The sequence below is a fragment of the Lontra canadensis genome, unplaced genomic scaffold (assembly GCF_010015895.1).
Source record: "Lontra canadensis isolate GAN:19392208 unplaced genomic scaffold, GSC_riverotter_1.0 scaffold8, whole genome shotgun sequence".
Taxonomy (NCBI): Eukaryota; Metazoa; Chordata; class Mammalia; order Carnivora; family Mustelidae; genus Lontra; species Lontra canadensis.
In genome coordinates this window covers 6,771,108-6,793,343 of record NW_022631002.1, presented here as the reverse complement: position 1 = coordinate 6,793,343, position 22,236 = coordinate 6,771,108, and the positions used below count along the sequence as shown (strand labels likewise).

Genomic DNA, 22,236 nt, shown 5'->3' with positions numbered 1-22,236 from the left:
TCCTGTCTGCCTCAGGGCCTGCAAGTGTGCTCTTCTTTGCTGGGAAGGCTCTTGCCCATCTCTGCTCACACGCTGTTCCTTCTGTTCTCAGCTTAAACATCACCTCCTCAAGGAGACCTTCCTTTGGTTCCCTATGAAGGAAATGCTGTAGCTTCGTTGCTTCTCCTGGGTGACACTCATCCCTTGTGCGCTTGCTCAATCCCTCTCATTCTTCTCTGCAGGACAGTGTCTGTCTAATTCTCAGTTATAAATCTGACACCAACACAGTGCCCAGCACAGAGTGGATGCTGAGAAATATTTGACAAATGAGCATATTTGTGAAAAAGCATGGAAAACAGTAACCTGACTCTTGGTGCTGGCCACCACGGTGTAAGCCCACCACAGCCTATTTCTTCCATTGATTACCATGAACACCCTGGGCAGATTTCAAAAAGAAACTTCCCGAAGATACTGAAAAGTAAACAACAGCAGACAGGTGGGGAAGAAAGTAAAAACTTTAAGAATTATCCATAAAGATGGGATTTTCCTGTTTTGTGTCTTTTTTAACCTCCTGTATCTCTTGGCTTTGTCCATAGGGTAGCCTGAGTCATGAAACTGCACAATGGATGAAGAAAACAAAAACCCCAAGAGGAAAATCCTGTGTTTAGCCAGAGAACCAGGGAAAGGGACCCAATGAGCTTGAAAGCACAGGGAACATATCTGTTTGTTTTGTGTTCTTTTGTTTCTCTCGGCCCTGACCTAGGCTGTCCTCCCTCAGAGCTGCATTGACTGCTTAAGGGGATGCAAACACAAAATCCCCAAGAGAAAACCCATCTTTCTAGCCAGAGGAGCAATGGAGAAAGACCTGTGGGAGCTGGAGACTGTGGGGGATACCCTGAAAAGGAGAGATCTGGAGAGAAGGATCCCCCACTTCTGTGAACAACCCAGCACAAACCATGACCTCACCCAGAAATTATGCAGGTGCAAAACAGCCCCAAAGACACACAGCCAAGGCTTTGTTGAAGTCAGACTACAACATAAACACCACCCGGAGAGCCACACGTGTGGGGCAGACCCAAACAGCTTTGGAAACTGAATGGACATGGGAAACATGGCTCACAGAAGGCAAGTCATGAAGTGCGGTCTGAGTCTAACCAGGGGCGCTGCCAGCTAAAACAAAACAAACAACAAGCCATTTTCCAGAGGATTTTGACAGGATCCAGAGTCTCAGAACCTACTGTCAAAATGTCCAGAATATAATCCAAAATTGCCTGATATACAAAGAATGAGGAAAATTTGATCTAGTCTCAAGGGAAAACACAATAGATGTCAGCCTGTAGATGACTCAGGGGTGGAAATGATCAGACAGACTTGAAATCCACCATCATAACCAAGCTCCATGACATAAAAGTAAATCCTCTTTAGATGAATGGAAAGCTAGACATTCTGAGCAGAGAAACAGAAAACTATTCTTTAAAAAATGAAAATTTTAGAAAAAAACCCACAATACATGAAATAAAAAAATTTTACTAGCTGCCTGCAATAGCTGAACAGTGACAACAAAGGAAAGTTGGTGAACTTGAATATAGAGCAAGAGAAAACATCCACGTTGAAGAACAGATGTTAAATACATTTAAATATTAATAAAATATTGAATTGTTTAAATGAGCAGAGCATCACCAATCTATGTGACAGTATGAAAAGATAAAATATTTGTGTCATTGGACTACCAACGAGAAGAGAAAGATTGGTGTAGAAAAATATACTGAGGAAATAATGGTGAAAACCTCCTCAATTTGGGAAAACCCTACATTTAAAGATTCGAGAAGCTCCACAGACCCCCCCCAAAGGAAAAAAAGTTAAAGAAAACCATTCCCACACATATATTTATCAAACTGCCAAAAATCAAAGATTAATGAGATAAATCAAAAAATCAAACTGCTGGAAAAAATGGCACATTACATGTAGACATGTGAATGAGTGTAGATTTCCCCTCAGAAATCCATGGTGGTCAGAAGACTGTGGCAACATCTTTAAGTGTTGAAACAAAAGAACTTTCAACACTTAATTCTATATTCAGCAGAAAAGTCCTCTAGGGAGTGAAGCAAAATAAAGACATTCTCAGGAATAAAGAAATCCTCTAAGAGGATTTGTTGTCAGAAAATCTGCTATAAAAGAAATGGTTAAGGGAGTTTTTATAGCTGATGGGAAATATCAGAGGGGAACTTGGAATTTCAGGAATGAAGAGTACAAGTAATGGTTAATTACTTTGGTAAATGAATAGGCTACTTTTCTCCCTTAAGTTCTTTAAATGTGTATGACTGTTGAAAAGGGTTTCCGATGTATGTAAGTGTCCCACATAGGACAATTATAAAGGAGGGTGGGCAAAGGGACCTATATGCCAGTAAGGCTTCAACATTTTACTGAAGTCAATATTAACTCCATTTGGACAATGAAAGATTAGATATATATATATATAGTAATCCCTGAAGTAATTACTAGAAAGGTAATAAAGAGAATCAAATAATAGATATGTTAAAATGGAATACTAAAAATATGCAAATACTCCAAAAGAAGACAAGAAAGGAGAGGAACAGAGGGAAAAATAAACAGAAGGGCAAAGAGAAAACAAGTAACAAAATATAGTAGACCTAAACCTAACTATATCAATGACTACATATAAATAGCCTAAACACAACAATTATTGTGCCAAATGGGATTTTAAAAAACCAAGACACAACCAAAGACTGTCTACAAGGAGCTCACTTTAAATACGATGATAAAGAGACGTTAAAAGTACAAGTATAGAAGCTACACCAGCAAACACTAATGAAAAAATGATGGAGAAGGCTTTATTAGTATCAGACTATGTAGATTTCAGAACAAGAAAACATTGAGTCTTTAGAGAAATGTGAAGGATGGTTTTGAATAGCAAAATCTGGCCCATTTTTCAGGGATCTGCCTGGAAGAAGCAACTCATTCCATTTTCTGAACTCTACTGCCAACTGAAATTGCCCAGGACTAAAAGGCAGAGAAACGGATTTTTCCTCATTTGTCTCCCAGTGAGCTCACCCAAGGGAAAAGACAACAAAGTGGTTTTAGAAACTTTCTGCCAACAAAGAGAAGATATGCTCAGAGTACAAAGCAACAGAGGCAACAACTAAACATTTCTGTTATGATGCTATGAGCCAGCAATTCCACTCCTGGGTACAAACCCAACAGAAACACGTACATGTGTGCACCAGAAGACACGTGCTCACATGTTCACAACTGCGCAATTTGTAATTGCCAAATGGGAAACCACCCAAAAGGACTGCCAACACTAGAATGGATAAGTAAACTGAAGAATGTCCATACAATGGAATGCTATATAAGAATGAGAAAAAAAAAATCATGGTTATGCACAACAATATGGACAAATCTCAAAAAGGTACTGTTGAACAGATGTTAGACACAAAAAAGAATACACTTCATGATTCCATTTATAGAAGCTTCAAACGGGTCGCACTGATTGATAGTGGTAGGAATCAGTACTACCGGGGGCCTGAGGAGGATTCCCGGGAGGCAGGTCTTGTTTTGTTTCTTGATCTGAGTGCTAGTTACATGCGTGTGTTCACTGTGTAAAAATTAACTGAGCTGTGTCTTTGCATTTTTTTGCATGGATCTATGCTTCAATAAAAAGTTTAAAAATTACTTTAAGATACTGCCACTCGGCGCACCTGGGTGGCTCAGTGCGTTAAAGCCTCTGCTTTCGGCTCAGGTCATGGTCCCAGGGTCCTGGGATCGAGCCCCGTATAGGGCTCTCTGCTCAGCGGGGAGCCTGCTTCTTCCTCTCTCTCTGCCTGCCACTCTGCCTGCTTGTGATCTCTTTCTGTCAAAAAAATAAAATCTTAAAAAAAAAAAAAAAAGATACTGCCACTCACTGATTTGTACATGCTGCTTAGTAGTTGACATTAATGGGATGTGGCTTTTAGAAAGAAAATGGAGAAGAGAGCTCTTATTTTTTATCTTTGCTCGTAATGTCCAATTGTTATGAATACCAAGGTCTGTGTCATTTTGTTACTGTCACTCACAAGTTGCTAGCCAACTTGGTGGACAAAGCCTTCTGAGCAGATTGGGCAGTGTGGTGGAATGGAGAGGGTCAGAAGTGGGAAGTGAGGGAGATCCCAGAGCTCCATCTGTCCCCTGCATAACCTAACGTCTCAGTGCCCTTGTCCATATAACAAGGCAAGAGCCATTCCCGGCTGGGTCATTCTAGGGCTTACATGAGACCATGGCTGAGTAAGTACCTGGCATGTAATGGGCTCAAATATAGTATTTTTTTATATAATAGGATGACACTTATGCCATTTAGCCTCTTAGAAATAAAGGTAGTGTCTAATTCTTTGTAATATGAATATAATGGCCACAGTTGCTCATTTCTGAGAATGAACCCTGTGCCAGTTCTTCTTTTTAGTCCCATTTAGTCCTTAAATTACCAAGTGATATTAGCAATATTTGCAATAATATTAACAATCACAGATCATGTACCTGAATGCCTAGAGATTCTTATATATCCTCTGTAGTGGATGCACGTCACTGAGAGTCTGTCCTTCAAGACCGAGGTCTGCATCCCCCCAGCACTTTGGCCTGTTAGTGCTAGAGGGCTCACAGCTGAATCCATCTCCAGGAATTCCCCTTAGCTAAAGGGAGCTGCCTCCCACATGCCATTTTGCCTCCAAAGGCTGCCCAGGGCCAGAGTACAAAGGTTCCACTCTCTTGCCTCAATCAAGACAGGTCCTAGCTCTAGAGTTCTCTATGGGTATTAGAGGGGCCTGTGTTGCTAGTGTATCCCAGTCCAACTTCTGCCCCTTCTCCATCCAGGTACCCCCCAGGAAACCTGTGCCACAAATCAGTTTCCTGGTACCCAACCTACATGTTCTCCAAAAACAATTTCTTTAAACTGGCTGGCAGCAAGGCTGTTCATCAGCAGACCCTTTTGAGTTTTCCAGCATTGTCTTTCATTTTTCCCACACACCTCTGAAATCCTGTTGTACTACGGGACTCTAAGTTCCGTGAGGGGACCTCCATCCCTTCACATCCATGACCTCCCTTGCTGTACCTCCTCGGGTCCTGCCTGGTTCCCCCGAAAGACTTCAGTCTTTTGTGACCATCACTTCACCTTCCACATAATTCCTCTGAGCCTCCCAACATTCTGTGTACATCTAGGTCACTCTAAGTTTCGTGTTGTCTTGAGAATTACCGATTTCCGGGAAGTCTCCCCTGCAGACTCAGCTGTGTGCAGAGGCAGCTCTGAATAGACCCCAAAATGACAACAATCTCCGAATATGTCAGTAGGTGGCGCTAAGTTACCCAACAGTGGACAAGGACAAATTTCACCTTAGCAAATTGTTCCATAAGGTGCATAATAAATTTCAGAAACAAAGACAGTTTTCCACAACAAACAGTAAAGCAAAACACCCTTAGGTTCAAATGAACGCAAGACATGGGAAATGCAAGGTGAAAAGGAGCTTCTAAAAGGGAAATTCTTTGACTTTTATTATGCTGTTTCTATTTGAGATTGGATTCTCCCCAATCAGCTCATGCTATCTGTCTACGACAGAGCTGAAGTGTCTGATTTAGGTTTTAGCTTAACAAGGAGTTAAGCAGAAGCAGGGTTCTGTACAAACACATGAGAGAAAACCACAGTGATGTTCACACAAGTTATGTGACTTCTGTGTACTTAAACTTCACGCCATTCCTAAAATTCTAGCTGAGGCTGCTCATGCTTAGAAAGCATCAGAAATACATCTCCCAAATTTAACAAAAATTATAGAAGGTGGTGGCCAGGTAATTTCAAAGTCCAACAAGTTTTTAAAATAGATGAGATTGGATTATTTGAGAGGAGTGATGGCAGATGGTGTCACCATCTATTTCTTTCAGAAAGAAAAAAAAAATTCAGTGGCTTTGGCTTCGAGCTAATGCCGAGAGGGACTGCAAATGTAAAACACTGATTATTGTTTCTCTTCAATTATCAAAAAAACACAGAGAATCCAGAGAGCAAGATAAAAACACCCTTTGCCTCACCATCCAGAGTTGACAAATACTAGCATTTTGTCCCATTTTCTCCAGTTTTTAGCTGCTGTTTGTTCATTACTGGAATGTCCTTGTTTAACTAAAGGTCTTAGAGAGCTACTGATAGTCAATTTTGACTAATGCCAAATGCGAGTTGTTTAAAATTTGGGGGCTGGAAGATTGTGTAGCTGAGCATTTGTTGTTTTACCAATGAAATGGTAGCAAGCAGCAAGAAACCTGCAGAACAAGGCCATGGGCGTTTATGTCACTTAAACATTTTCTTCCCCAGAGCATCTTCACATGTAATTTCTCATTTTACTCCAGGAAACAATCAAGGCAGTCATCAATATAAAAGCAACAGGGAAGGAAATGGAAACCCAAGACCAGGGATTGTCCTGCTGGCATTAGAACCTCACCTTCCGGAGAAGGCATTTTATTTTGATGGCACAGAAGTTTGCCTGAGACCACAGAGGACTGTTGAGTTTGAAACTGGCAGTCAGTGGGACAGATTTGGGCCACGGATAGAGCTGGCCCCTCTTGGACCCACCCCACCCAGGGCTTCCTGCAAGCAGAGCGTGCACAGGGCTGGATTCAGAACCTCTAGCTCCCACAAGGTAGAGCTGCAGATGTTGTGGAGTTAGGGCCTTCAGGATTTCCCTGGGGATTCATGTTGAACTGAGGACCCCTGGAAGGAGCCGCCAAACCCAATGAGCATCTGAAAATTCTGGAACATTCTTGGGCACCCAGCAGAGCAGAAAAGAGCTTACCCCAACCCCAGGTAAGACTTTGAAATGTTATGAACTGGGTTCAGCCTCTTATCAGGCTGGGGAGACTCTGCTCCCCTAGAGGATTCAGAGCACAGTCCCTTCAGGCCCTGGTGCCCCCATGCTGTGTAATCCACTGGGGGCTTCAGGGCCTCAGCTTTGATGCCAGATAGTCCTGTCTTGCACCACCATGCTGCCACTCACTAGCTGCATGGCTTGGGCAGTGCTGCTTTACCCCTCTGAGCCTTAGTGGCTTTGTCCGTAAAAACAAGATAATGATTACCTAGCTCAGCGCTATCCAATAGAAACACAGTGTGAGCCGTGTTACTGTGTATGTGTGTATGTTCTGATAGCCACATTGAAAAAGTAAGAATCGGTAAAATTAAGTTTAATAATTTATTTTCTTTAACCCAATATATCTAAAATACTTTCATTCCAACATGCAACCAATGTAAAAATTAGTGAGATATTTTACATTTTTTATGGGAGGTTAGATGGAGGGAACTAAATCTCCAAAATCCTGCATGTATTTCACAGTTACAGCGTAAAAGACCTGCCACATTTCAACTACTCAATAGCGCATGTGGCAGGTGGTTCTTCTATCGGAGAGGGTTGCAGTGAGGGTGAAATGAGATTATATGTGAGATTATACGTGGAAGTTGCTTGGCTGGACTGTTTTTAATGTTGCTACTATCATTTTTTATCATTCTTGCCAACAGAAAACATTCCCACACCCAGGTGAGCTTCTTCTTCACCTCATTACCGACTCTTTGGACGGTCACTCGGGAGAGATTCTACCCAGAACCAAGCCAAAAGGACCCAGATCTTCATGACTGCGCATGTGGCCTCCATCATGAGAAAACCTGTGAGTGCCACTTCCTCCCCTTCTTGAATGTATGCCTCTTGGTGCTGTGACTGTGCCATTCCTTCCATCAGCAGGTGGAGTCTGTTTCTCCACCTGTTGAACCTGGGCTTGGCCATGGAACTTGCTCTGGCCAATGAGACATTAGAAAATGTGACACAAGTAGAGATTTGAAAGATGCTTGCACATGAAGCCTTGTTCTTACTTGCTGCTAGAAACCCTCAGACACCATGCCAGTGAGGCTAAGCTAGCCTGTTGTGTGATGAGAAACACACACCCGTAACCAACATTAAGCTAACCACCAGACATGCAAGTGAGGACTTCTGAGGCCACCCACCCCCAGGGTGAACTGGCCGATAAGCAAAGCCACTTAGCTGATCCAAAGAAGCCAGAGAAATAATACTTTAAGCTACTAAGTTTGGGATGTTTTGTTATGCAGCAGAAACTGACTGATACAGCCCTACTTAAGTCTCAGATTCCTCTTACCTGAGGGGGTAGTAGGGATCGAAAGTGTGGCCATCTCCTGTACTGATTATACATGACAGATTTCCAATGAAGGGAGAGAGGAGCCATGTCAGGGAGATGGTGACATTGTCAAAGATGAAACTCTCATTGGACACCATCAGCTGGAGGCCTGCAGATCAAAAAGGGAAATGCTGTGTGCCATCAGAAATCAAAATTGCATGCTTCTGTTTAAAACCTACTCTCTTCTATCCACTTGTCCTTCATCATTAGGTGGGGCTTTCAAAGGTTTCTTAATTTTATTTTGACTTTTTAAAGTTCTTTTGAATTTTGTGTTTAGTTCATAGGTAATAGATGACTAAGTTACAAAATTTGAAATGTATAAAGGGTTCAGAATGAAAAGAAACCCTCCATTCCATTCTTCAGCACATCCCCCCACACACAGAAGCAATCACTGTTACCAGTATCCAGGGTCACCTTCCAGGGATATCTACACATTCCTGAGCACATCCATGCTTTCCTATTTATACAAATGGTGCATGATGTATATTCACTATTTGACACCCTCCATTTTTTTTTCACTTAGTATATATTGGAGATTGTTTTGAATGAATTCAGTTAGAGCTACCTTGTTCTTTGTAATGGCTGCACAATGTACCCTAATTTATTTAACCAGGATTCTATTGATTGTCTAAATGTATTTTATCATGTTTAAAAAGACAAAAGGCCAAGCACCTTTACGAAAATTGACTGGGCTAAGGTGGCTGATGAATCATTGTAAGCCATTTAGTGCACATTAAATTTTATAAAACCGAGCTTTCAAAGTTAGCATGGAGGATGGGGAGTAGGGTAGAGTTTGCCAGGGTTTCATACAGCTCTGGGCTAATTTGTGCAGCATAATCTTTCAGTTTCCAAGCACTAATGAGGAAGGAAGAGATAGAAGGAGCTGAATGTAAACGAAAAGAACTTTCCTGAGCTGCTCAGAAAGTTGTCGCTGTCCTGATTCACAGCTATCTGAGGAAACTTGGACTGTTGTTAGGCCTCCTGGGCACTGCGGTGGGGGGCACGGGATGAGGGAATGCTGGATAAAGTCTCTTCTTTTACAAATCAGAAACACTGTGATCAGAACTCACTGGTTCACAAGGGGGCAGGATATTTGAAATCAAAGTTGGGGCAGGAAATCTGGTCCGGGGTCTCTAGACCTAATATACCCACTGGCCGAAGCAACACATTGGTCCAATGACAGTCACACTGCAACTGGCGGACCTCCAAAGGGCACCCTTTGTCCATTAGCAAAACCACTAAATGGAAACCACTGCCAAACCCCATGGCCTCTTCTTCCCAGAAAACAGAAAGAAGACATCCTGCTCTTACTCCACCCAAACGTGCCTAGCAAACTGATGCTGCTGATGAAACCTGTCCTCTCCTCCTCTCTTTGCGGTCCTCCCTCCTACACCCACGGACCCTGCTCTCTTGGATGGCCCTTGGGGACCCCAGCATTCCCTGAGTCACTTCTTCCCTTCAGAGCTCCCTGTACCTTCACTCCCGCTCTCTCCTTTCTGTTGGTGCTGTTGTGACTAATTCCCTGGACAATGGCGTAGGGGAAAGTGGCACTCATGTACGCTGTTAGTGGGAATGTAAATCAGTGCAGCCATTTTGGAGTGTAATTTGCAATCTCTATTAACATTTAAAAAGCATATACCCTAGGACCCAGCATTTCCTCTACTAGGGATCTCGCCTCTAAAAATGATCAGGCACATGTCAAGATATATGCACAAGAATGAGCGCTACAGAGTGACACTTAACAGCAAAAATCAGAAGCAACCTAAATGTCCATCAGCAGGGGACCGGTCCAATAAATTCTGACACAGTCTTATGATGGGATACTGCACAGCCATTAAAATAATAAGGTTGTGACTGGGAAAGACATCCAGGATATATTATTAAGTTAAAAAAAACAATGTTGAGCTATAAACTAATATATTTAGCATGATTACATTTTATGTATAAATATTCATACACAGTCACATCTATGAAAACAGTTTAAAAAGCAGAGAAGAACTTACTCTAAACTATACATTTAACAGTGGTTTCCTTAAGGAGAGTAGGACTGTGGAATTGAAGGGAGGAATTCTTCCTTCTTGATTTATAAAACTTTTATAAAGTGTAGTAATATGGGCTATTTTTATGGCTTTCGAAATTTGTAGTTTTTAAAAGACCCTTTGTGTTCTAAAATGCAGCCTATGGGCAGGGTGGTGGTTGAGTGGGCATGGGGTGTGGTAGCGAGACATCTTTTAACTTCTTTCAGTCATGCAATACTGGTTTTGTCTGACGTGTTTATTGGGTCGCCCATGATATTTCATTGGAAGGGTCCTGGGAGTTAAAAATTATACATTTTTTATTTCTGGCTTGACAGCTCATTTCTGCAACAGTAGCCTCAAACTCTTTACCCCATGACACTAGGCCACTTCAGGGGGTTCAGGCTTCAGGGAATCAGGTGTGAGTCAGGAAGTCTCTTAGCACACACATCGGCTCCCATGGGAGGCTCCTCCCTCTGCCCCAAGTGGGGCTGGACCTGGTGTAGAAAAAATTCCTTGTTTCTTGCTGAGGACTCACCTTCCTGGCACTGGTACCGCACCCACAGGTAGCTTCCCTGGGTGGGGCACAGGTCTCCAAAGTAGGTCCCATCTGCTGCCACCTGGCATACTTGCAGCCCCTGGCACTGGCCTGGGAAGTGCCCGAATCCCAGCAGGAGCAGGAACAGCGTGAAAGACGAAAAGGGACAGGTTCAGACAGAGACGAATGACCTCTCCTTCTTTCATTCATTCATTCACCCACCATCCGCTCAAGGAATATCTGCAAGTATCCGCGGAAGACCAGACAGTGGCGCAGGCACTAGGTGGGGAGAGAGGTAGGATTCTCGCCCTCAAGCAGCTCAGGGTCTAGCACAGCATCTTACGATACACCAGCATCTCCTGGAGGGCTCTGGAAGGCACAGATTTCCAGACCCTACCCCCAGTGCTTCTGAGTCAGTGGACATGGTCGGGGGGAGGCTGTGCAAGAATTTACTTTTCTAATAAGCTCTCAGGTGATGCTGATGCTGCTGGCCCAGGCACCCCACTTTCAGAACCACGGGTCCAGTAGCATCCAGTCAGATGGCCTAACGTGGCCCAACGTGCCAGTTTTGAGAACTGGCAAAGAGGGCAAAGATCAGGAATCCTGTCTAGGTGCCCACAGAAAGGAGAAGCATGGGGAGCCCAGGCCAGAAACTTCAGGTCATCCCAACACCTCTCCCTCCTGCCCAGGCAGAGGAGTTACACGCCTACAGAGAAGCCTAGGAGGACAGGCAGGTGCTACCTGGTTGTAGGACTGAGCTCCCACTTCTGTGCTGGGTGTCAGCTGGGAACCCCCTTAGCTCCTAGAGGCCATTCTCTAGTCCTTGTGCGTGGCCCTCTGTTATCTCCCAGCCAGCAATGTACTATAGGATCTGTCTCACACTTGAACTCTGATTTCTCCATCAGCCCCATCTCTGGCTTCTAGCCAGAGAAACTTCTTTGCTTTTAAGGGATCATGTGGTTAAATTGTGCCCACGTGGATAATCCAGATTCAGAAACATAAATGCATCTGCAAAGTCCCTTTGCCATGATATCTCATCATACCTAGAGTTCCAGGGATTAGGGTAGCAAATCTCGGGGGCCATACCTCTGCCTATCCCAGACGGGAATACATAAGAGGGCAGAGTGTTTTTCCTTTCCTTTCCTTTCCTCTCCTTTCCTTTCCTTTCCTTTCCTTTCCTTTCCTTTCCTTTCCTTTCCTTTCCTTTCCTCTCCTTTCTCTCTCTCTCTCTTTCTTTCTTTCTTTCTTTTTTTCTTGAAGAATGCTTTTCATCCTGTCTTTTCATCCTCTCTCTGACTGCAGCTGTCTCTGGACAGGTCCTCCCACGTGGTCTTCGCTTCCACCTCATGGTCCTCAGCCTCCACCATGATTCTAGCAGTGGCTGGAGGGCTCTGACTTCCAGTTTTGGTAAGTCCATCCCCTCCAGCCGTCCCTCCGGCCTGTAGGAGTGGCAATGGCTATCCATCGCTGCTAATCTTGGGGTGGTATCATTACCCGCTGTTTGATTTATCAGCACTTCTGTGCTGGGTAATATGTTCCCTGCATTGAATTTCCTCTGCTGAAAGGCCTGGCATGGTTTCTGTTTTCCTAATGGGACCTAGCTCGATACACTCCTTAGTCAGAGTTCTGTACCCTTACTATGTGCATCCACAGCCCTAGACTACAGTCTCCAAGAGAGAAGGAGTGTTTTGTTTTGTTTTTGTTCACTGCTGTATCTCCACTCCAGTGCACAGAACGGTACCCAGCACATAGCAGATGCAAAATAATTTTTGCATGAGTAAATACATAGCACCTTTGCTCCCTTCTTTGTGGCATTGAGCACAGTGTTAGGTAATTGCTTGTATCCATATCTGTCTCCCCATTAGATTGCGAGCTCTTTGAAAAACAGACCGTTTGATTCTTCCCTCTATCCACAGAGCGCAGGAAAGAGCCTGGCGCAATGCTGGGCTCAACGAATGTTTATTGGTCAACTGACAATGAATGGGTGAGCATAGCTCTTAGATAACGAACAGATTCCCTTGGGATCCTGCCCAGCTCTGTTCCTCTGACCCTTCCCAGAAAGATGCAGGGCTCCTTTCAAGGTGCTCTTTGGGGTATGGCTGCAAGGTTTGGGAACTTGCCTCCGGGCCTTTGCTTAAATAGCTCACTGAGTCCCCTCAAGGCCTCCATGAGGGAGGAACACCCTTCAGCCGGCTCCGCCCAGGCCTTTCCCTCTCAAGAGGGGCCACAGACTTAAGAATGTGAGAGCAACGAGGAGAGTGGGTGGGAGCCAGGTGGCAGATTTCAGCATTTCCTTCCCCTGCTGCGTGCTCTAGGGGTCCAGGGATGATGTGGACCAGACGTGGAGAGGGAGACGCGGCAGGCTTCCCCAAACCGAGGACGAGGCTACTTGCCAGGTTCTGGGAGTACAGGGCATTCTACCCTGAAGCTTCACAGGGCCTTTGGGTAGAGGCAGAGCCCTTCGGCGAACTACTGAGAACCCCGTGTGTTGGGATCCAGCCTGAGGCCCCAGAGCTTTCAGCTTGGGCGTAGACTGCTGTGTCCTTACTTGGCCCAGAAGCAACAGACCCCCTGCTTTCCTAGCACCTTGCAGGTCTGACACTACTAACCACAGCAGAGAGTAGGTGGGCCCCTGTGTCTGGACAGTAGAGTTTCTGAGAACTTTGCACCACCCCCCAGGAGGGTGCAGGGAACCCCCATCATCTCTGAAACTGAGCCCTTATCACCAGGCAAGTGTAGCTCAGAGGAAGTTTTAATCTAACTTAGAAAAACAAGGCCATGCAGAGCCCTTCCCATATGAAAAAGAGATACCCCCAGGAATGTGTGTTTCAGCATTATTCATAATAGCAAGGATTAAGACACAACCCATTCAGCTCTCAACAGAGAAAGAGACACATTATGGTGTAGTTATACAACAGACTAAACGAATAAACTGGTACATGTATCAACGTGGATAAGAGCAAATTTAAAGCCGTACTCACTATTGTTGTGAGGGGACGTTAAGCAAATATGGCATCATGTTAAGATTTAACAACGATGGGTAGAGAATCTGTGCGAGTTCACTGAAATATTTGTATATAATACATATGATATATGTTTGGAGTACGTGGAAATTTTTAAAAATTTGTAAAAGCAATGTTTCTTGCATGCAAGTGGAGTGGGGAGCAAAATGCCCCCTTCGCCCATCCAGGTGGGTTTGCCGTCCCGTGAGGAGGTGAGCTGCGGCCTCCTCGCTTCCCTGTATGGTGCTGCGGGCAGAGAGTGGCCCATTTTCCTAATGTTGGAGGCCCAGATATGAAGCTTGTTCAAGCCTTTGCTGAGGATGGGACACCAGGAACTGCCCTTCCCCCACAGCCAGAGCTGTCCTTGGGTCCTACCTGCCACTTCGTCCTTGACGCTGGCCCAGCTGCATTCCTCCTCGGAGGGGCCTGCAGCACCCTGGGTGCAGTAATGCGGGGTGTGGCGCCCGTAGAAGGCGTCCTGGATCCGGATGACCTCCCCTGAGCCGCAGTGCATGGTGGCATGGAGGCCATCACAGGCTAGACTCTGGCCAGCACCTGCGACAAAGGAAAGGGGACACCTTAGGAGGGATCATGGTCATGCCTGGGCAAGTGCCTGGTTGATAGGAAGTGGAAGGGTGTCAGGGGTCAGGGTTGAGATGAAGGGACACAGCAGGAGCTGGGTCCACAGGAGTGAGAGATAGAACGTGGTGGGCATGAACACGGCTCTGGAGCCAGACTGCCCAGGCGCAGATGCCGCCAGCCATGCACTGGCTGTGTGACCCTCTGCAAATTATTTCGCTTCTCTGTGCCCCCTCAGCATGGGGGGAGTGTCGGCACCACAGCACATAGGGCCTGTAGGAGGATTAAATGAGTTTATACTTGCAGAGTAAGGGCTATACAACTGGCAACTATATTCTCCCATTTTTTTCAAGATTTTATTTATGTATTTGACGTGGGGCAGGGGGAGAAAGAAAGCACAAGCAGGGGGAACAGCAGGCAAAAGGGAGAAGCAGGCTCCCTACTGAGTAGGGACCCTCCCCCGCCATGTGGGCTTTGATTCCAGGACCCTGGGATCATGACCCAGGCTGAAGACAGCTGCTTAACTGACTGAGCCACCCAGGTGCCCTTTATTCTCCTATTTTGAGTACCTTCCTTGAGCCTTTTCTGAAAGCAACGCCTGGCATATGATAGATGCTAAACAAGCATTTGCTGAATGAATGAGTCTTCATTACCAGTCCTAGAAACCGGGCTACTGGCCTCCTCACTAAGAACATCAGGGTCACGGGGGTCACTGTGTTGAGACCGCACTCCAGGCTAGCTCCTGGCATGTGGTCCATGTTCAGTAAACACTTTTTGGAAAAGAACAATCTGGCTCGGACCAGCAGAGCCAGAAAGTAGGAAACGGGATCCGTACTCAGTCCTGTCTGCCTGGTGGAACGTCACAGGGTAGGGGATGAGACCAAAATCTGTGTTTGTTTCCTCCAGCTGCTGTGCAGATTCCCACCAAACTAATGGCTGAAGCCAGTACAAATTGATCATCCTCTAGTTACGAAGGTCGGAAGTCCAAAGTGGGTCTTATGAGGCTAGTATCAAGGGGTGGTTCCTTTCGGAGCCTCCAGGGGAGGGTGTGCTCGCTAGCCTTTTCCAGCTTCCAGAGGTAGCCACGTTTGTTGATTGTGACCCCTCCTCCATCCCCAAAGCCAGCGACCCAGCATCTGCCAGTCTCTCTGACCATAGGCAGACCCAGGTTGTCACTTCCCAGCTGTGTGGCCTTGGGCAAGGAGCTTATCCTTTTGGAGCCTCACTGTTCTTAGCTTTAGGATGGGCCTGCAACAGAAGAGCAGAGGTACTTCTGAGTACCTCTGGTGAATACACACAGAGTACACGGCTCTGTGCCTGGAGGTCCCGCTGGATGCATGTTAGCCGTTCATGTTGTGACCTCAGAGCTTGGCTCCCAGATCCTGGGGGCTGGCAGATTCTGAGACGGGCTTCAGGTTGGGTGTAGAAGGGGACCAGGCTTTGGAAGGGCTGTGATAAGTAGAGAGGGAAGTTTTATGACCCTTATGTCCCCGAAGCTACAAGTTTTCAGAACTAGCCAGGCTAGGGGCCTACATGACACCTATTTAAACCCAGACATAGGGGAAGTGAGGCAGGGGTTCTGTAAGAACCCAAACCCAGAATGGGCCCCAGGAGCTAGGGTTCTTCACTGAGAGGCTTGGAAGAGGGCGCTGAGCCCAGGAAGCCTGAAAGTTTCTGTCAAGCCTGGCTTGAAAGTCAGGAGGCCATGGGACAGCTTAGCTCTAAGACCAGGCCCTTACACCAGGGCCCCACATGGCAGGCAGCACACAGGATGGGACTACAGGCCTCTCATGCCGGCTCTCAGACTGAGTCCCCAGGGAAGGGGCCCAGGGTGCAAAGGGGTTCAACCATGGACAGCAGCTAGAAAGGACACAAGAGCAGAGTGTGGGAGAATTCAGGAGTCCAGGATGGTGGATGGTAGGGACTCAGACCCAGGCTGGCCAGGGCAGCAGGAATCAAGGGTGAGTGAGAATAGCCTCCTGGGACCACATCTCCTTCATTGGAGGAGTGGAAAAAGAGAGTAAATAGGGCTGGGCATTTGCCCCTAGATGCAGGTATCTGAGAGGAAAAGAGGCACGGGAATGAAATCAGTTAAGCAGGTAGGCAGGTAACTGGACAATGAGAGGCGGGGTGTGAGCTGGAAAGATGATAGGAGACAGGCACAGAGCACCACACGGACAGAGACGGGTGGAAATTTAGGGAAACACAGAGACAGAGACACAAAGTCAAAGAGACAGAGACAGAGTTGGTGACAGAGACACACAGAGAACACAGAGAGACAGAAGGAGGGAGACCCCACAACAGAGACCAGCTCACCAAACTCGCAGATGAAGGCAAACGGCTGCGTGCAGTTGTCTGAGGCCGCCCACCCAAAGGAAGCATCTCTCTGGATGTAACCACAGGTGTTTGGAGCAGGAGAGGCCTGTCCTCCGCGCCAGTGGCTGTAGCTCACATTTGAGGTGTCCAGCCAGCTCCCTGACCCTGGCGTGGGAACACAACCACCAAGACTTAGAAATGTTTCTCTGACCCTTTTTTATGGACAGGGCTGGCCTCAGCTCAGCTCTGGCAAGCAGGAGGTGCTCAATCAAGGCTGACAGGTGGAACACCTCTCTTTCCCATGCCAATGAAGGGACTTTGCTAGCTGTTACCTTCCAACATCCAGGCAGAAGAACTCAACCTACAAACTGGGGCACCATATCAGGGAGCGCAAACAAAGTAGTTTGATTCAGTATATGATGCTTCCAGCTCTGTCTTACCATAATCTAAGAAAGAGCACAGAAGTATGTTCAAAGGTGTTCTGTAGAGAGGCAAGGGGCCCTTGTCAAATGTATTTGGGCTGTGCTGAGTTAAAATGGAAGCAGTTTTCCTTACTTCGAGACTTTTCAGGCCCTGGAACACCTTGGTGTGCTCTGGAAGAAATGCCCTGTGCATGTGTGTGGAGTACAAAGGCATTTCGAGGACACTAGAAATCTAGAAAACACTAAATATAAAATATTTACTTGGGGACGCCTAGGTGGCTCAGTCGGTTAAGTGTCTGCCTTTGGCTTAGGTCACTATCCCAGGATCCTGGGATCGAGCCCTACATTGGGCTTCTTGCTCAGTGGGGAACCTGCTTCCCCTTCTGCCTGCCACTCCCCCTGCTTGTGTGCACTCTTTCCCCCTGCCTCTCTCTCTCTGACAAATAAATAAAATCTTTAAAAACAAACAAACAAAATATTTACTCTGAAGACTCAAACGTGTATTTATTCATTTTTAAAAATCCATACAAATGGATTTTTAAAAAAATTTAGAGTGAAAAAGGATATAAAATGAAAACATTTCCCTTCTCCCAACCTCCAAGGTACTCCCATTGCTGGTGTGTTTCTTGTGAATTGATCCAGACTGACTTATATCCACCTATCAGCATCTATGAGTGCCTGAAATCAATTTACACAAATGCCATCATATTGTACATGGCACCCTGTCTTCTTAAATAACATTAAATATTAGGGGTGGTTTCATGTCAGCCCACACAGAGCTATCTCATGTTCTGTAACAGCTATGTGGTATCTCTTGGTGATTTTTGAACAGCCACAACTCTAACTGCACATGAATGGACGTTCAATATACAGAAATCCACAACTGTTACGTCTAACAAATCAAGAAACCATTCAATAGATCTTGCCTGAAGATGCATTTTAGAATTCAAATCCTGAGACTATGCATTTCCTAAAACAAGCTTCTCCAACTGCTCCCTAATTAAGCCTTTCCATCCACTCTGGTATAGAAGTGCTTAGCCCAGACTGAGTGACACATTTCTAAAACGCAGTAGCTTTGACAGGGCGATGTGATGTGCTGGGAAACAGGCAGAGTCCTCACTGCCCTTCACCAGCAGCATCATCTTGAGCAAACCATTTCCTCCCCCTGGACTTTAAGTTCCTCATCCATAAAATAAAAGCAGCAATGTGTACCTCGTGGGCAGGTGCAAGGATTAAATATGAATGTTCATTTGTCCATGCTCTGCTATGTACAGGCACTGGGAAAACAAAATGGCCAGAATGTGTTTCCTTGCCTTGAAGAACTCATTGTCTAGGAAGGAAGGCGACACGTAGAAAGTTGTAGTCATGCCGGAAGTAACCTCACAGGTTGTGGACAAGGCCCTACAGGTGCAGAGGGAAGGACTCGACTGTACAGTCGTGGTTGGAGGAGGGAGACTTCACAAAGTAAAAGGTAAGGAAGAGTTTCTGAGAGAGCCATTAAAATGAAACTGTCTAATGTGAAGGGAATGATGCCAAGTTCTAAACCTGCTTTAACCCTTAAGAAATGGGGAAAGGCATGTAGAAGTGCCTTTTTCTAAAAAAAAAAAAAAAAAAAAAAAAAATTATTTGAGAGAGAGAGGGTGGCAGGAGGAGCAGAGGAAGAGAGAGAAATTTAAGCAGACTCTGTGCTGAGTGCAGAGACTGACGTGGGGCTCAATGATCATGACTCTGAGATCACAACCCCAAGATCACAACCTGAGCCAAAACCAAGAGTCAGATGCTCTACTGACTGTGCCACCCAGGGGCCCCCTGGAATTGCTTTGAAAATAGCTTCATAATTATTTCCTAAGATGTTTTCTCATCTGTAAAATAGAAGCAACAATGTTATCTCACTGGTTATCTTAGAGATTGAAGGTGATAATGGATGAAAAAGACTAAGGATAGTGCCTGGGACTATTCCAGCAAGATGGAGGAGTCATAGTTAGTCTTAGTTTCAGGAACATTCAAACAATGAACGTTTGCAGAGCGTCAGTAAAGTGCCAGATTCTGTACTAGGTACGTGCATGAGCTGTTTCATTTGATCCACAAAACAGCCAAAGAGGTGGGTATCCTCACCATGAGAATTAGGACATATTAATTTGTTCCATGAGGTTCTGTGTAAGAAGCAATAGTTAGAATCACAGCCACAAGCTTCCCATGAAATACAGCTTTCACAGGACCTACCTTCTGTGGTTCCATTCTGAGCCGAGTTCCCTATGAGTCCAATCCACCATTCCCTGTCCTGGGAGATGTGCTTCTGCAGAAACTGCTGGGTGTCTTCATCATGAATAAAGACCAAATGGCCCCCTTGCTCCTCACACCAGCTCTGGGCACCATAGAAGGTGCGACCGAGAGGCACAAATTCATAGCAAGAGTCTCTGAAGGCCACTTGACTTTTTGAGCAAAAGCTGCCCTCCTCTGGCTTAGAGATTGTGGCCCTAAACCTCAGAGCAAGCCCCAAGAGCACCAAGCCCACTGCACTCATCCTTGAGCCACCGCTGGAGCATCTGGATGGAGCTGGCACTCACGTCCTTCTTATGCTGCTGCCTCACAGCCATCTGCCATCCATCTTTCCTTCTCTCTTGTCATCAAATAATAGTACTACCTCTTGTTTAAGAAACAAAAGGCTCAGGATGAATGTGTCTGCATTTTTGCTTTGCCCAGCTCTTTGTTCAATTCCTGTTCCAAGTCCAATTAGTTTGCAAAACAGTCTTCGAGAGAAACTTATAGCTGCTGTCTCACCTGTCTGCTTGTCATTCTATCAACTGTTAGCTTCTGATAAGAATTCCTTGCTATGGGTTTTACGTTGTTCTTTTTGCAAGAAGCCATCAGCATGTGGGAAGTATGTGATAAAGGAAAAATGGCAGGAAAGGGAGAGTGATGGGATGGTGAAAGAAAAAAAAAAAAAACAAGATGCACTCATCTCCAGTGCTATTGTCTAGAGTGGTGGCTGTGCCCAAATGATAATCACATTCTGCCCAGCATGGTTTAAATCCTAATGGCTGTCTCCCTCTCTGACTCATCACATCACTAGTCATGCCTGTTGGAGAAAACAGATTTTCTACAAAACTGTTCTGACATCATCATGAAAACAAGTTCTTAGAACTTCAAACCTGTCCATCCTCACCCACTTCCTAAACCCTCCAGTGGGTGTGATGACCTCTGAATCAAGTTCAAGTTTCTCAGTTTTATATACAATGCTCAGTATGAACTTGCCACTGACAATATTTTCAAACACATTCCCCAAGTGTGGGGTAATAGACTCACCCATTGCTGATGGGAGTGTAAATTGGTACAACCTCCATCATGGGCAATCGGACCATGTCAATTTTGACAATATTTTAAAAGCATGAGCTCTGTAATGTAGGAGTTCAACTTCTAGAAGTTTTACCTACAGATAAATTCATACATGTGCAATATGTCATATGTTAAAGGTTATTTATTACAGAATTTTGAAAGAAGGAAGGATTGGAAATAACCTAAATGTCTATTGACTAGAAAGTGGTCAACAAAACTGGTACATTCTCCAAATGCACAAAAAAATGAGCAGCTTCTTTCCATATAAATTTGGAGGGATATCTAAGATTTTTGCTAATTTTAAAAGCAAAGTATGAGACATTATTGATGGTTCGATCCCATTTATACAAAAATATCTATGAACATTTATTTGAATTTGTGGAATATATCTTCCAAAGGACTTAAAAGAGACTGGCAATAGTGATTGCCTGGGTCAGGGGTGGAGGGAGCTAGGTGAGTGGGAGACAAAGGAAGGAGCAAGACTTTTTCTTGTTTCATTGGCCACATTTTTGAAAATTTCTGTCTTGTACTATGTGAATGTCTTACCTGTTCAAAATAGTAAATTCTTTTTTAAAAACATCTCCATGAGTCCATCATCCCCCTAACAGCTCAAGTTGCCAGCTCTTTCTATCATAGTTCACTGCTGGTGACCTTCCTTGATGCCTCTCTGTACCCATCCTGTTCCCTCTGCCAGGAGCCATTTTTTCTCTAGTCCTGCCCTGTTCACCTAAACGACTTATCTCAAACATCCGTTCTTTCATGGATTTTGTAGAATTTGCCTCATATAATATGCCTCTCTCCCCTGAGTTTCCTTTTTCTTTCTTTCAATAAAAAATTAAGGTAGAGTTAACATACCATACAATCCATTGATTTAAAATATACAAGTCAGTGGTTTTTAGTATACTCACAGAGTTGTGCAACCTTCACCATGATCAATTTTAGAACATTTTCATGACCCGGAAAGGAAAACCTTCACCCATTGGCATTCACTCCCAAACCTCCCTCCTGTAGCTCCTGACAGCCACTAATCTCCTTTATGGGTCTGTGGGTTTGCCTGCTGTGCACATTTCATATAAAGAGAATCACATAACATGCGGTCTTTGTGACCAGCTCCTCTCACGGTAGCGTCGGGTCTTCAGGGTTCCTCCATCTTGTAGCTTGGACCATTACTTCACTACTTTACTCTTTTTTTTTTTTTTTGCACTCAATAAAAATTTATAGGATAAAACTAAATGAAGAGTTTTCCAGAACCAATATATTCTCCACCTCAGCTCCTTATTTGCTGAGTAATGTTTGTTGTTCGTGATAACTTTCCAAATTAACTGAGTTTGACACAATAAGTTGCTTCAGTGGTGGGAAAATGGTTTTAACTACTAACACCAGAGTTCCTCTTGGTGACAGTTTCTTTAGGAAAATATCTTGATAGGCCCTTTGGCTTAGGATGGGGAGACACCAAGGGTATGGTTTGCACTATTAAAACAAAGCACAATGCTGGATGACTGGTCTGCATAAGACATTAATGATTCAAGTTTGGAGAACCGACTACACAATGTGGTAGGACTCTAGAACCTTCAAAAAAGGTAGTAAGTGGGGCAGCTGGGTGGCTCAGTTGGTTGGGTGTCTGCCTTTGGCTCACGTCATTCTCAGGTCATGATCCTAGGGTCCCTACTCAGCAGGGAGCCGGCTTCTCCCTCTCCCTCTGCCTTTCTTCCCTGCTTGTGTGCTCTCTCTCTCTCTCTCTTGATTTCTCTCTCAAATGAATAAATAACATCTTAAAAAGAAAAGGTATTAGGCAAATAGTTTCTTACAGCAGTGTGGCCAAAGGCTTTAGAGAACACGGCTGT

General features: G+C 45.0%; 1 protein-coding gene across 1 annotated transcript in view; it reads right to left on the bottom strand.

Annotated features, from left to right (window-relative positions):
• PKD1L2 (polycystin 1 like 2) overlaps nucleotides 1-19,580 on the bottom strand; it is a 91,193-nt gene extending 71,613 nt beyond the window's left edge. Inside the window, exons 1-5 of the mRNA XM_032854606.1 lie at nucleotides 19,280-19,580; nucleotides 16,635-16,799; nucleotides 14,115-14,294; nucleotides 10,738-10,848; nucleotides 8,146-8,293 (exon numbers count right to left, since the gene is read on the bottom strand). Of these exons, the coding sequence (XP_032710497.1) occupies nucleotides 8,146-8,293; nucleotides 10,738-10,848; nucleotides 14,115-14,294; nucleotides 16,635-16,799; nucleotides 19,280-19,580 (905 nt within the window). The remainder of the gene's footprint in view (nucleotides 1-8,145; nucleotides 8,294-10,737; nucleotides 10,849-14,114; nucleotides 14,295-16,634; nucleotides 16,800-19,279) is intronic.
• Nucleotides 19,581-22,236: the final 2,656 nt, after the last annotated feature.